This window comes from Brassica oleracea, chromosome C3 (genome assembly GCF_000695525.1).
Source record: "Brassica oleracea var. oleracea cultivar TO1000 chromosome C3, BOL, whole genome shotgun sequence".
In the NCBI taxonomy this organism is placed as follows: domain Eukaryota; kingdom Viridiplantae; phylum Streptophyta; class Magnoliopsida; order Brassicales; family Brassicaceae; genus Brassica; species Brassica oleracea.
The window spans coordinates 26,230,977-26,247,572 of NC_027750.1; the positions used below are offsets into that span (position 1 = coordinate 26,230,977).

Genomic DNA, 16,596 nt, shown 5'->3' on the forward strand with positions numbered 1-16,596 from the left:
AAGTTAAAGCAGTTCTTGAAGAGGTTCTTTAGTACTTTCTCTCTCTTTGTTGAATATTGTCCGGGAAAGTATTACATAGTATCATTTAGTAATACTATCTTATATCATTTTTTTGTTGAATATACTATCTTATAAGTATGCTAGCATTATGCATTTTTTATTTAATTCATGAGGTCATTTTCTCACAGCAGAGAACCTTTTGGAATGGCGCAGGGAGGAAATTTCTTAGGGATATACAGGAAGGTTTAACTGAAGCCGCTGAAGTGGGATGGTGAAGGCGAAGAAGAAAGACATGTAGAGGCCCTTATGATTCTTAAATACGACGGTGTTCTAACTCACGCCGGTAGAAAACAGGTGTTTACATACTCTACCATTTAATTTGTCATTGTTATATATATATATGTTTTCCAAATATGGAAGAATTGTTTAACTTATTGATGTTTGCTTCATCTGCATGCAGTCAGAAGAGCTTGGTAGATTCTTCCTATACAATATGTATCCAGGTAAGGCCCCATGATCTGTTATTTTTATTTTGGAGTATTTCACCGATGAAATGGCTTTAAATTATATTTTTTTTTCAGGTGAAGGGACTGGTTTGTTTCGTCTCCATAGTACATACCGTCATGACCTTAAAATTTACAGCTCTGACGAGGGACGTGTTCAGGTACGTACACCTTTTACATTGATACTACTGAAGATAATTAAGCATATGTGTTGGAAAAAAAAATGTTTGAACTGGTTTGCATATGTTGACCAGATGTCTGCAGCTGCTTTTGCTAAAGGCATGCTTGACCTAGAAGGACAGCTGACGCCAATCCTGATTTTCCCTTCTTAATATTATATCGCTGGTGCTTAATTTGCAATGTCATCATGTGTTTACTAATAATGTCTTTTTATCTTTTTTGTTTCTCAAGGTTTCTTTGGTTAGCAAGGACTCTTCCATGTTGGATGGTCTTGATACTGCCAGCATTGAAATGGAAGCTGCTAAGGTTTGTCCCATGACTTGAGTCATTTTTTGAAGTGTGTGTATCAGTCAATCAACAAGATTGATTTCATTATAATTGGACTATATATGCAGGCTAGATTGAATGAGATTGTAACGTCTGGCAAAAAAAAAGATCAATGAATTACTACTATTTATTATTATCAAATCATAGTAGTAATTATCAAATTAAATATGCAAAAGGCAAAACAAAAAGAGAGAGGCAGTAGTGAGGTTTCGTGACGTATCGCTCATAGGTGAAGTTTCAAAAAATTGTTATAATTTGATTGGTCGATTGTTTTTAATTTTTATTTATTTAAATTAGATCTAAAAATTTAAGGTAAGTCTAAAAATATTTAACATCACTTGCCATATAATCTAACGAATATTACAAATAACAATTTATGGAAACTAATTCTCGAAATTGTAGAAAGATTAATAATGTTTTATTTATTACTTTTAATATTTATTAACTATAAAATATAATGAACGAATTTTTATATAAGATAATTATAATAGTTTTATACTCTACTTGATGAATTGTATTCGAATATAATTATATAATAACTATTTTAAATATTACAAAATCCAAAAATGTTTATTAATATGATTTTTAAATTATTTATCGTTGTCTACAGAATAAATATTTTGGGGATTGTTTACATCTTTTGGGGATTGTTTACATCTTTAAATATTTTTGTTAGAATTACCTCTTTTCTTATTCAAGGCTTAGAGAAGGAAACCATAAATCATCTCTGCTGTTACAATGAAACCAATGATAATAAATCTCAGGTAATTCAAATCTTTCTTTTATATTTCATGGCTGATTTTTTTATTGGGGTTATGCGTGAAATATTTGTTTTTCTCAATTATATTTTTCTGATGTTTTAAGAGTAGTGTTAAATGTGATCGTTTGAAGCATAATGCATTCTCAGAACACACTTCCATGATAAACACTTCTATGTAAATTGTGTCAATTATGTTAGTGATTTTGCATTTGAGTATTGTGACTGATGTTCCAAGAGAGAAAGCGTATCATCTCACACCGAGATTGTTGGGAAAGGTAATTGGTTTATAGATGTAATTGGATAACTGACATCTAAATGATACATTTTATTAGATAGTACCAAGCAATCCTTTTAAACCTTTTGAACTCTAACTTTTTGAACTAACTGAATAATCATGCTTGACCTATAAGCATTCAAAGAGTTATGTATCTAAAGGATATACTTTATCAGATATAAATGATATGTTTTATTAGATAGTACCAAGCAGTCCTTTTGAACTCAAACAATGCCATGTTCTGAGTTGTACACATTGTATTGACCTTTTTTTTCCTTGCGGTGTGTATTCAGATAGCAGTAGTGAAGTGCAGATATGAAGTAATATCAACCAAAATTAAGAAAAAGTCTTTTAAAAGCAAAGATAATCACATGGGCCTCTCTTGAACATGGCAAACAACCAGCAGTTTTGCCAGACCCGAATTTCTTAAACAGGTTATCTACTTTCTATTTTCTTATTATTTAGTTTCACCTGATGAGAAGTTTGAATCACAGACTCTTGACATTTTAAAATTTATATTATTTGTTTGTGTAATGGTGCTGAGGTTTCAATGAGACCGGCTTATCCTTCTTCCAAGAAAGTAAAGGACTATGACAAGCTTGAAGCTGAAGTGAAGAAGAATAGAAGGATGATAAGCTTGACGGAGACACTGCTTTGAACAAGTTTTTCCGTGAGATATATTTGAATTCTGATGAGGATATGAGGAGTGCTAGAGAAAATCATTTGTGGGTATCTATATATCTATATTCCTATTTAGTCTTTCTTCTCTCATGGAGATTACAATGTTTTTGGCATTTTGATTGACTCTTTTGCAGTTTTGCACAATCAACAGGTGGAATCTATTGGGACAGTGCTTTCAATAGACTGGAAAGATGTTGGTGCTAAGAAAAGTATAATCTTATATGATGTGTGGGTTTTACCTTAATCTAGACAGAACTCGAAGCCTTGGTATTAAGGTCTGGTTTCTCTACTTTATGGACTTAAGGTACTTTGTATTTTCCATAACTCATATTGTTTATACGAAACACTGAAATTTTTAATCTAAACGTTCTAATCTGTTCTTTGTTCATATGAACATAGTATAAATATCAATATGTAACATCGAATCTTTCATATTAACCACATACATATAACATAAGTATTATATAGTTGTAAATATGTAATTATCAATTTAATATTAATGTTAATGCCCGCACAAGCGTGCGGGCGGTCCACCTAGTTATGTTTAAAAACATAGTCAGCTATTTGAATCGGATTTTTTATTAAGGATCCGATATTCAAATGAGTAAAAATGGAAACTTTGAAGTTATTGAAATAAGGATGGTGGTGTGATAGACCCAAAAGATAGAGGAGCTTCAAAATTCAAAAAACAGAAAAGAGGATAAAAGATAAAGATGAGAATAGAGTGACAAGAAAACAAATGGATATGAACAAGAAAAACTAAGGAGGGACAAGCGTGAGCTGTAATCAATGTGTATGGCTGATAGACCGGCCAAAATATGAGGTGGTTGCATGTGACATGATCTTTTTTGAAGATGTGACTCGTTCATGATTATATTCCATTGCACAATGTTAATTAATAGGCCTCCAGTTTTCACCCTTCTACGAACATTCTCCATCACACTCATTGATTCATCTTGTACATAATTGTTACCCTTATTGAATCCAATGCTACCTAGATACCTTTGGTGTCTAACAATCAGCAAACTTTAAAACAACGTTTGTATGTTCAGTTTTATAATTTCTTATAATAACTAGAAAGGCATTTTTTTAAAAGATTTTTCAGAACCAAACATTATGTTGAGATGGGAATGACATGTGTTGATGTTTAATTTCTAGTCTATATGTTAAGGTTCTTACTAATTCAAGAAACTGAATACATATTTACAAGGTTCGTTACTGCCAGCCTGCCACCTTATCAAATACATCAAGAGTCGTTTCGATGGGATCATTATTATCTTAATTAACTATATCTATATATTAAGCTCAGTTAGTTGAATGATAACTCATTTAAACATGCATAATTATATAATACTTTAGTTAGTTGTGATTAGATAAGCCGGTGGAACTATACCAATCTTAAGAGTTTAATAAGCTTGATTTTCGTTGTCATGTTGCCTCCATGCCCAAGCATCTTTCCAATTTTAGATCTGTTTGACTTGATAATTAGCACATTTATTAATGAGTAGCCTATAATAAAGCTGCTTTTAACCTATGATTAACCACGTTTTAAACGAAAATGTATATGTATTAATTTAAAAACCTTTTAAATTTGACTGTAAAAAGGTACAACGTTGTAGCTGGGTTAATTGAAGATTAAGACAAACCAAACCGAAGACGCTTATTTGGTTTTCACAAGATGCCCCGTACGGATTTACAGTCTGGTTCACTTCTCAAAGCCATTGATCTTGTATCATAGATGTTGTTCTTACAATTGTTTATGATGAATCTGAAAAAGGTATCAATGAATAAAAAAAAAATCTTACATCAACTTCAGAAGATATATAAAATGTTAATTGTGTTGTAAATAGATGGTTTAGAGACTGGATATTTCTGTGTTATTATTAATGATGAAGGGAGTTTCTTTATATAAGGATTACAAGATGAAGATAAATGGAAAGTATCCAAAACCTAAACTCACTAGGATTAGGAAAACTACTAATACATAATAATGGAAAGATTACATCTATTAGGAAAAAGAAAGAGTTTCCTTTTTCTCCAAGCTTTGTGGCCGCCTCTCTCTTTCTTCCTGAAGTCGGCTCTCTCTCTCCTCTTTCTAGGGATTCGGCCATCTCTCCATCTTCTAGGTATTGGGCCGGTCTTATGCCGGACCTGATTAATGGCAATTCACTCCATAATTTATAACAAATTGTCAATTTTGACTGATTAATTGGTTTTGGATTATAAGTCTATGATAAACCTAATTTAACATACAATATCACGTTAATTAGAGAAAAGTGGCGTAAATCACGTTAATTAAACTCGGCAAGAAGCCTTTATATATATATATACTGTATTATTTACTTACTTGATAATAAACCTTTAATTATTTATCATTTTTTCTCATTTTTCTGTGGGATACAAAATTAAAACTAATTAATTACATCGAGGAAAACAACTATCCCAAAATAAACGAATTAAAAGTTATGTTTGAATCCCAGTTTTTTAAAATTTATGGAGTTAGGGAATTTATACATTAATGGTTAGGAAAAAAATTGACTGCGGTTTCTAAAACTACATCGAAAATGTAAGAAACCACCATTTCTTACGATTTTGAATAATGATATATTGCCTTAAATCATAACTAATTGACCGAATCTTACGAATTTATGGATATTTTGTGATGGGATAGTAAATGATTGTTTAAAGAATCACAATTGATGAATTTAAACATACATATAAGACAAGATTATGTTTTAGAATAAGTGATAACGATTAAAAAGAACATAAAAGATAAATCATGTAACTAATACTAGCCTTTGACCCGCGCAGCTGTTTGTTCTTCATAATATATGTTTTTTTCAGTTTTAAATGATATACATAAACATAATTGTGTATTCTTGTTACAATTCATACTTATTGAGTTTTGACATATTTGCGTCTTGTCCATTTATAAACTATGAGACTGTGTTTTATATTTTTGTTGTGTTCTATTCAATTTTAATTAGCATAGTAAACATTAAAGTGTAAAATATTAAAGTTTTAAGTATACTTGTGAGTTTTGTGAAATTAAACTATTAATATTTGGATTTAAAGTTGAATATAAAATCTAAATTTTACATTAGATAGCGTTTTTTGCACTGATGTCAGCCGTGCTAATTTTTGTTTTAACTAAGATAAATATATTAAGTAAAACACAATAATTTAGTTTGCGCTTACACTTCTTTAGTTAACTTTTTTTTAGCAACACACTTCTTTAGTTAAATTTCTGATATTGTATATTGTGTAGCTGATCTTATTATTATTTTTGTATTGGATGTATGTTGTGTTAGTTATGTAACCATAGAAAGTATATTTTCGATCTATGTTTAAATATACCTTTAGTTATATTAGTTTAAAAAATTAACTAACATGTTTTATTGTAGGATAAAAATGTAACATCAATATATTAATAAGTTTCGTCTCAAACTTTAAATCATGTACAAATATATTCAAAAATTAATAATTTCAACCTTTACATTAGCCTTGGTCATTTAGTTCTGGTTCAGTTTCGGTTCAGTTTTTTGGTTTTTTGGTTTTTCGTTTAGACAAGTTAGGATCTGCGAGGGTATTTAAAAAGTTTGGTTCAGTTTCGATCAGTTATTTTGGTTTTTGATTCAGTTAGTGTAACAAAGTTAGAAACCGACTTTATCCAAAATAATATTAGATCTCATTCGTTTTCGGTTTGGTTCCCGTTTTTGGTTAATTTGGGTTAAAAAGTAAAACAAAAGTGGATTTTTATATTAAATATCAGATTTTTTTGAAGTTTTCAAAAAAATGAGGATAATTTAGATAATTTTAAGTATTTTGGATAAACGTATTTAGTAATTTGTTTTTGGGTATTTACTTGTAAATAGTATTTCAAAGCTTACTTTATGATTTTAAAACTAAATATAGTTAATATTTATAAAAAAAATATAAATTATATTAGATATTCGGATATCTATTTGGTTTTCGGTTCTGTCCCGATTTGATTCTAATTTTTTGGTTCTTGGAATATAAGTTTCACTAATATAATTGATAATATCTAAACCCGAACCAAATCTTGTTTTTTGGTTAAATTCTATTCTTCTGTTCCTGATAAATGTGTCCAAGGCTAATTTACATTTTGGGATTATATAATTGTCGCAACAAAAAAGTAAACATAGTTTGGTTATTAATATGTGCCATAATACATTACAAAAAAAATGATTTATTATGATATTAATGGAGAAAGACCACAAAAGAATATGGGAAATATCAATGCGCACATCTAATCTATAATCTATTAAAATAGAGTCATATTTGAAACTTACCGTGGCATGTTTTAAATTTGGGCCTATTGAAATATGGTGTGACTAAACATACTTAAATTAAATTAAACCAATGATTTCATTAATGTTATTTTAGTTTTTAAATATGATTTTACATAATCATTGGCTTAAACCTATCCAGTGTTTCCTCCGAAAAGTTCATTGTAGCCGTCGTAGTCTGGACCTCGAGTCAAAAAGCTTATGTAATCTTATGTACGTTTCTCCGATCCCAGATTCTGAAAATCTTATGAATAATAATAACTGAACTGGAATTTACTATGATGGTTGAATCATACGAATGGGTGGAGAGAGTAATGAAGGTGAGATGGGTCAAACTATGAAGATGATGAAAGTGGGATCGCAAGAGTTGAAACTACATCAGTGCTTTCGTATGCAAAGGTAGGTCATTTATTCTCTTCTACAGATTAGGCTGCAGTATCTGCTTTTTCATGCTTTTCTTATCCACTTTGTATTACATGGTTAGGATGAGGAAGCTTTAATTTAGGTTGCGTGAGATATCTGAATTTCTAATGTGTAATTTCTGTTGTTTGGTCTCAATGATTCAGATTTTGGTATTGTCTCTATCAAGGGAACTTGCTTCACAAACAAAGAAGACAATACAGTCTATTGGAGCGTGGTGTACATGCTATGTCTGGAACACCTGGTCGAGTCTATGAAATGATAAAGAGGGGAAGTTTACAAACCAAGTATGTTAAAATTTTGATTATTGATAGAGTAATGGAGGTGAGATGCTGAGCAAAGGTTTCAAAGACCACATTTACGAGACTTACAGATACAATGTTCATGTTTGCTTTATTCTGCTATTTTTCCTCAAGAGATCATGGAGATGATAAACAAGTTTATGATGGATCCTGAGAAATACTTGTGAAGCGTGATGGGTTGACTCTTGAAGTGAGTGTTTCTTATGATTAACTCTTAACTTCAACCATGAGACTACAACATTTTAATTTTTCCAGGGTATCAAACAATATTATGTTGATGTTGGGAAGAAGAGTGGAGGTTTGATACACTTTGTGATCTTTATAGGACGCTTATTATTTATCAATCAAGATACTATCTTCTGCAACACAAGACAAAAGGTACACGTGTTCTTAAGCTATCTGGTCTCTCTATATCTTATATGTCAGATAGTTGAGTTGCATTTTTAAAATGTATATAAGGTGGATTAGCTTACTGAGAATATGGGGAGTAGTAACTTTATAGTAGCATCAATGAATGGAGACAAACGTCAAAAGCGGAGAGATGAAATCATGAACCAGATCCGGTCTTTTTTTTTTTTTTTTGACACAAATTACTTCATTCAAACTCAACTCTTTCGGTTACAATAAAAAGAGGGAATGGACCATCCTCCTTGATTCAAAAGATAAAATACAATAACACAAGTAAATAAACAAGATAGTTCTTCATGAGAAGATGACAGCGAATTCAAGACGAAGCTCGAATGCGTCGATAAAGCTTTCACGACAAAGTCGGACAGCTGAAGAATAGTCACATAAAGAGGTGACGTTAGCACCCAATCCGCACTTCGGAATATCGTCGAAACGAAATCCGTTGCATCTTCAGGCCCCAAACGAGCCGCTACACAAGATAGCAAAACGGTTATAGATATGGATGAACACTTCCATTTAATGTTTGGAAGGGAAACACTCCTTAACAAGGAGGTAGTGGATGAAAAGGTTCGCTTCTCCAGGCAGAAGTATGCTAGTGGTGATGAAGGCGATCCCGGTGAACCCATCGGTGACTGAGCAAACATTAAACTCTTCGTATAAGAGAGATAAGGCGATCCCGCTTCGGTAAATAACTCAGAGAACCTCGTTGGTAAAATGAAAGTACGGCGATGGGTGAGTAGATAGGATAGATCCGGTGAGAGCCGGTTCATCGGCTCAGGCCTCTGGCCAACAGATGGTGAGATGAGACTCGGAGGAGGGAGAACGCCAAAGCTTTTCTTAAACAGCTGGGGACTGAGAAACTTCGATGATACGGAGAGCTCAGGCGGTGGAGATGGCGACGGATCTTGCAGATGAGGCGCAACTCCGGATGGATGAATGGTGTCGACCCCAACAAGGGGTGGATATTCCTCGAGAGAGAGGTAAGCATAGTAGCAAATCAATGTTGATGAAGAACGGCGACTGTAACCGGCGAGAGACTCTACGGGTTGGGGAACCCCCCAAAAAATTTCAGATCCGGTGGAACCAGATCTGTAAAGAGACAGCAAGAGCTTCGAATCGCACTGAACAGCTTTCTCCGAAGAGGAACGTTGGTGTGAGCAGAGATGTTGTCAGAAACGGAGCACCAGGTCGGAGAACTTGCATACACGGTGGAAACAAACTGTAGACAAGGCAAACGAAAAGAACTGAAGAGGAGGTCCCGACGCCGGCGGCCAGAGGCCTCTCCGGCGTCGAAAGGTGGCGGCTGTAAACGAGTCTCGATAGTCGGGCCTGAGAGCTTTAGGGCGAACTCTCAGATCCGGTCTTTTAAAAATCGCTTCTCAAGCTCCCACTACCCTTTAATGGCGATGGACAATCCATAGATATGTTGCTTCAAGCGTTACCATCCCGGTTCAAGCTCAGGTTATATGGACATGTCTGAGCGTCTTTTCCCGTTTGGTGATCGTGGAGGTGGTGTCACTGGTCAGATTGGTCATTTTCTTGGTTCCAACAAAAAAGTGGAAAGTGTTGGAATATTGATCAGAGCTGGAGAGCCTCATGAGGATCGTCATCAGGTTTCAGATGATGGTGTTCTTGGGGCTTCCACAATCAGCAAAGAAGGCAAGTCATAGCCGAATCGAAACGGACAATGTAGATTTTGGTTTGGTAGCAACAAGTTTGATTCTTATACGAGAACTACTAGGAATAAAACAAAAACTTTCGACAGTGGTTTGTGCTGAAACAAGTGATTTCACAACCTTACATAAATTTTTCACTTTTATTGTCCTCTAAAATTTGCAGATAAATGAAAAGAGAAATTGTGAGTGAGTTTGCGAAGTTAAAGAACATGTTAGAACAAAAACAATACTTTATAATATTATATGTTAGAAAACGAAAATAATATCCGCGCATCCGCGCGGGTCGAAACTCTAGTGTTGTTTTCAACCTAACTAATTATTTGTTTTTTGTGCTTTTTTCTGTTGAACACGAAGTTAAAATATGTGACTTATTTCATCTTTTCCCGAAGGTTCACAACTTTTCTCTGCCAATATCCACCTTCAGATCAATGAAAAGAAACCTAAAATTTACTTTCGGGATTATCAGCTGATGAACCCATTGAGAAACATGTTCCACTGAATTATGATAAACATAAAAGTGAAAAACAAAGGAGCAGAGACTTCTTCTAAAAAAAATCAGAACAGAGTAAACCTCTATTTCCATTTCAGCCGTATACAAACCATGTTCTTTTCAAACGACATACAATCTCATCTATACAATAAAAGTTCTACCAAAACCTTTACCTCATATCATCAAAAATAAGGAAGACCTTAAACCTTTGAGCTAAGAATTGCATATTCTCCACTGATTGAGATCCACAAAACCCCTCCGATCTTTGTCGCTGTAACATGCGATTCTTTCCTCCATTTAATACAGATTAATATGACTGGAAAACCATAAAGAAACCCAGTAATCTCTCGAATCTTCATCGCTGTTAGGTTTGAGATAGTTTCGCATCTTAATCGTCGCAGAGCCGGCCGGATATTCGAATATTGTAAAGCTCTTTCACGTATATTATTTAAGAATTGTTAACATAAGTTTCTCGTTTATATTTGAAGATATGGCAGGTAAAAAAACGGTGTGATTCATGGTTTGAAAATATAGAAGATATAGTAGGTAAAAAAAGACGTGATAAAATGTACTATTTAGAGAAGTAATAAATTAGTAATTAGATAAAACTACTGTGTTTTGATCAGTAGCATTAGATTGTAATTATTTAGCAAAACTAAAGGTTTATTGATATATGTACTTCTGTTTTAATAAATTAGATTGTTTCTAACAAAATGTGAATATTCAAAGAAATTTGTTAACCGGATTTTCTTTTTCTTTTTTAGCTTGTTTTTTTTTCTCTTATTTTCTCATGCAATCTTTTCATGATATTCTTCCAGTTGCTCATCTATAAAATACGATTGTATTAGTCACAAACATCAATAAATACTAAATCCACTCACGCCATGCTCTCTCGACCATACGGCCCGCCAGCGACCACACTCATCGTCCGCAGTGTGAAAAACTTAGTTTTAGATGTTTGTGTTCCAAAAAAAAAAAAGATGTTTGTTTGTTGTAGAAGTAGGTTGAATAGGTTAGTTTCATCTCTTAGAGTTTTGAGCTTGTATTTTTAAAGACAATCGAATATATCTTTAATATTATAAAAAATTGTGTATATTTTTTTTGGAACATTTTTATCTCTAGAAATTTTTTTTATCGTTAAACATGAGTTTCCACACGTCCCATATACATTATAAATTCGGTGTTTTCCTGCACCATGTACCGTGATAAATTTTTTAAATTTAAATTATATTATAAAATGAAATTTATTAATATTATATATTTTATTATTTTGACCAATATTTAATATAAATTTGCTTTAATTAAGCATAAAATTCAGAGAAAAATATTTTTTATTTTAAATAATATTTAAGAATATATATGTATATATTTAAAATCATAATTTTAGATTAATTTTTTTATCAATTTTTTTTGGTTAAATTTTTAGGTGTGTCAGATATGGCGTAAAGCTTTGTTAAAAAATGATTGCAAAGTTAAAATTTTGTCAACAAACATATTGTGAATGATATATATATATATATATAACATATTTGATATTCATTCACGTCATTGAATACATGAATCATATATTTTTCATATTGATTTCCTTCCTTTATCACTACAATATAACTAATGTTTTTGAAAAGGCAATCTATCTTTAGTCTATGCAATCCGAAATATATGTTACTTGATATTATGAAAACTCATTAATATTCATAGATTAAGTTGTCTATTTAATAATTGGTATGTGAAAACAAAATATATTGTTAATCATGATTTCATTCCATTCATTGTCAATCATTAATGAGAAAAATATGGACATATCTTGTAGGAAAGGCAAATTGTCTTGTAAATAATATATTCATAGATTACTTACGTCATGATTTGTAAACATAGTATCAATTTGCAATAAAGAAAATGATAGAAACAATGAATTGTTACGTGATCCATTTTTTTAAGGTTTTATAGTTAAAATAAATGCTAAAAGAACTGAATAAAGAAATCAATAAAAGCATACAATTGATAATATTCTTCATATCTCAAATTTTCGTTTTCACGCTTTAGCTTTCGGATCTAACAAAAAAATATTCTTGGCACACCAATCCGAAGACTTGAGTTTTACACTTTCATGACTTAACTTATTATTTTCCATTCAAACCGTAAACTTGGATTTAACTTGCTCTTGAAGAAATTTGACTGAGTTTTTTCTCTGACTGTAAATGTCATCATCATGGTGTTCAGGGCCTGCTGATGACCGGGGGCCAGCAGTGCACCCGCCCAGGGCCCATTGCTGGAGAGGGCCCATAATTTTTTTTTATGTAGTAGTGCAGTTCTATTTTTTTGTAAACTATACATATAACTTTTTAGAAAAACGAAATTAATAAATAAAAAATTTATAAATATAACTTTATGGAAACAAGATCTTATTTATTTTAATTTGTTTAAATTTTTACCAAATTATAATTAATATTAAAATATTATAATCAACATTAAAAGTAGTTATCTAATGTGAGCTTTTTAGGCATGAGTATATTTCATCAAGACGTCTTCAGTGACAATACAATTTTAAAAATCTCAAAATCGTTGATTTTTCGAGGACTATTGCATTGTTGATTAGTTTATGTAAGTGATCTTTAATATATTTTTTACTATCCTATTTTTTGTTTAGAGATCACTGATATTTTTGGCAGAGCAAAATATTTTTTTTGTTTCTAAAACGTCCAAGGATTTTTTTTGTTTTCTTGTTTCAGGTATCCATTTCACTTTCACTTTCAGCTTCATCAATTCATTTTTATGATTCTTAAATCCAGACTGCTTTTCTTTTTACATCACTTTTAGAAATTAACTTGACTTTGAAGTATAGCCGACTAAAAATGTTATATTTTGAAGGTTTTTGTAGAAGCAAATGATTTCATTCTAAAAAAAAAAAAATCTTTAAAAATAGCAAAACTGTTTTATTTTTATGGTTGTGCTTACCTTTTCAAACGAAAACGATTTTATTTTACCTTGTAGCTACAATATCAAAATTTTAATTTCATCGGTTAAGGATCACTTTTTTTTTAATTTTGCCCCAGGGCCCGTAAAAGGTTCGAGCCGGCCCTGATGGTGTTATATTCATACTGTACATTGACTTTAGTCTTGCTAAAATCATCAATTTTGTTGGAGGGCTGAAACATATTTTATCAAATAGGTTAGATTTTAGAGGTACAAAAAAGTGTTTGGCCAAAAAAAGAAAAGAAAAGATGTACAGAAAAGTAAATTACAGTAAAATAACAAAGAAAAATCACTTACACCATCAAGTTACACGGAAAAAAAATCACTTACACCATTCACCAAATACGTGACAGTCTTATGCCTTGAAGATGACTCATACTTCCATGTGTACAGATCCTGCATAAAAAAAACAAAATATGGTCAAACTTAGTATACAAAAAGCTAACGGAAGGAAAGAAGGATTATGAAATACATTTTTTTGAATTGAAAGACATATGTGGACAGCTGCATGTTATCACAGGACGGCATAATAAGTTTAGTTAGGTAAAGTTATGAAATTCTTTCGCAATCGATGTAATACGTTTTGTGTAAGACTCATATATATATCTCCTAGAAATAATGTTAGAGTTTTAAGTTTTAAATTAGCCATGTCATTTTTTTTATAAGTCATGTCATATATCTAATTGTGTCATGTCATGATTTTTTTGGTAAAAATGTCTACAAAAATGACACCTAAGCAAATTTAAAAAAAATCACTTTGCAAATATAGCGTAGGGATTCTTCCCGGCTATGATTTTTCCCGGCTATGAAACTGGCGTTTGGTGTATTGTTTTTAACCAAAGTGACTTCTCCTGTCCAACATCTACTATACGTGTATACGAAACATACTGTAATTATATGATATTAAACAAAATTAAAACTCTTGCTCATACTTGAATTCAATTTCTCAAATATTTTGTTTTAAACTGACATGTAATGTAACAAACTAAATGTCTTTTTATCTATGTTTTCCAACAACTACAATATTATGGAGAGACGTGAAATAGTTATCTTTTTATCTATGTTTTCCACACATTGTTAATACACACACCACTAACATGTAATCTTCAATGAGATGAACTAGTCCTTATTCAACAAAGCAGGAATTCTTTAGATTCTCCATAATCTTGAGTTAAAGGTATATATATACACATTGTTAATACACACACCACTAACATGTATTCGTGTGAACAAAACTAGTTATTATACTACGGTAATGAGACTCTCATATTCTTCTCTATAGTTTTTATTTTTTTTGAACATAAGTTCTTCTCTCTATCTTTTTGTGTGTGTTTCTCGTGTAAAATACCAACAATGTCTCAATCCTAGCCTCCAAAATTAGAAAAAACACGTGGAATTAGGCGACGATTAGACAAACACGTGTAGTCTAGTTATGTGAAAACATATAGGACCGATGATGTGGTGATGTTGCTCTGCGTGATCCACTATGTCAGTCAGCTCTTCAGTTACCTGAAGAAGCAAATCATCAGGAATATTACTATAGATTGCATTGTAAAAGAGCTAATAGAAAACAACATAAGAACCCCAATATCAATGCATCCAAACACAAGAAGATGCCTTCAAGTGATGGCCCAAAACTCTTAACAAATCGCCAAACAGAGCAAATCTTAACATGGGTTGCCGAATAGAAAGAATCCAAATTTATTCTTAGAAGTGTGATACATTTGTTGTAGCGGGTTTTTCACATCAGACTTTCTTTTACACAAATGCAAAGAGAAAAGTATCTAATGTCACAAACAGAAGCCAGAAAGCCAATGCAATGTTCCACTAAAAGAAACAGAAAGCCAATGCAATGTTTTTTTTTTGATCAACCAGCCAATGCAATGTTCCACTAGAAGAAAACATACATAAGAGAAAAAGTCATGACCTAAAAATAAAAAAATAATACCTGCCAGTCTGTAAAGTTCAGGTGCTACTTTGCTTAGACCTTTCAGTGTAATTTCCGTGACCTATTTAATTTATTATTAGAAAAACTATTTTATAATTTATATTTATAGAAAAGAAACAAAGCTATATAATTTACCTCTTGCATGGAATTGGTGAAAGTGTCCGAATGAACGACAAACCTTGGTAGGAGATGCCACTGCAATGAAAAGTTATTAATACTATTTCATCAAAAAGGGATAATTTATAAGAAATTAATATATTAAAAGCTTACCTCGTATAAAGTCGAAGTGGGGTCTATCCTTTTCGTTGCATACGGAGCTTTTAAGCTCTTGTAAGTTCCATCACTTTGGAATTTTGCACAAGTTGAAATATATCCTGCAAACAAGAGTACACAAGTTATGAAACGAAGACATTGCCAAACACTCAACAGTGACAAATAAAGACATGACAAAACACACAACAGAAAACAAGTCATGACACAACAGTATACCTTCTATGACACATCTCTTTATACATTGGACATCATCTCGTTTTGAGGTCACTTTTATCTGAAGACTCTCCAAAGTCTTATCCCATTTGTGGATAAGACTTTTGGCATGCTCCATTTTAGCAAGCTACAAATTAACAAACTAGATACCTTAACACCAAAACGAGAATGATATATATATATATATATATATGACATAATGAAAAATACCTGAACACCATTGTCTAGGCACCATTTTTTTGAAAAATTAGTTGCCTCCCATGATTCGTAGGCTACTAGCATGGACATATGGTCAGAGCGAGATACTGGTGTTCGGTGCGCATTTGCTCTCGAAGACACCATAGCGGCTATCTTTATGATTTCTTCTCCACATCCATATTTTTCTGAAGATTCTATCATCCTTGCCAACATTGGCCCTACTTGTAATCTTTTCATCATCAAGCCGAACCTTGTTACGTTTCCTTCATGGTCCAAGACTCCAAGTGATAGCAACGTGTAAGCATCTTGAGTATACACCTTAAGAAAATATGAAAATTGACTTAGACTATTGAAATGACAAAACAAAAGGGAAAGTGTAAAGACAAGGGAAACCTCTTTTTTATAATCTTCATGCTTGATGTTGCAACTTTGATCCAACTCTTGGGTGCTAGAAAGTTTGTCAAACAAACTTCTAGCAAACCCAAGAGTTTGCTTACTTGGGGGAAACCCAAGTTCATTTACAAGTCTGATCTCAAGCTCAGCATGGGATCTGACTTCTCTTGCTGCATATACAATTGATTAGTCCTATACTTTTGAGTTTTTTTTTTTTTTTTTTTTCAAACACAGGAGGAGTTTATTTGCTTACCGAAATTGAGGCAG

General features: G+C 32.1%; 1 protein-coding gene and 1 long non-coding RNA gene across 3 annotated transcripts in view; one reads left to right on the plus strand and one right to left on the minus strand.

Annotated features, from left to right (window-relative positions):
• Nucleotides 1-7,189: 7,189 nt before the first annotated feature.
• LOC106333361 lies at nucleotides 7,190-8,347 on the plus strand. Of its 2 annotated transcripts, XR_001268348.1 has the most exons (4): nucleotides 7,190-7,434; nucleotides 7,602-7,947; nucleotides 8,013-8,135; nucleotides 8,217-8,347. It is a non-coding gene; the product is annotated as an uncharacterized LOC106333361 (long non-coding RNA). The 2 variants fall into 2 exon arrangements; XR_001268347.1 differs by having other exon boundaries at nucleotides 8,013-8,347.
• Nucleotides 8,348-14,573: 6,226 nt separating this feature from the next.
• LOC106329472 overlaps nucleotides 14,574-16,596 on the minus strand; it is a 4,039-nt gene continuing 2,016 nt past the window's right edge. The window contains exons 8-14 of the mRNA XM_013768130.1: nucleotides 16,330-16,499; nucleotides 15,949-16,254; nucleotides 15,742-15,865; nucleotides 15,523-15,626; nucleotides 15,388-15,447; nucleotides 15,253-15,313; nucleotides 14,574-14,813 (exon numbers count right to left, since the gene is read on the minus strand). Coding sequence (XP_013623584.1) covers nucleotides 14,806-14,813; nucleotides 15,253-15,313; nucleotides 15,388-15,447; nucleotides 15,523-15,626; nucleotides 15,742-15,865; nucleotides 15,949-16,254; nucleotides 16,330-16,499 — 833 coding nt within the window. The 3' untranslated portion in view covers nucleotides 14,574-14,805. The remainder of the gene's footprint in view (nucleotides 14,814-15,252; nucleotides 15,314-15,387; nucleotides 15,448-15,522; nucleotides 15,627-15,741; nucleotides 15,866-15,948; nucleotides 16,255-16,329; nucleotides 16,500-16,596) is intronic.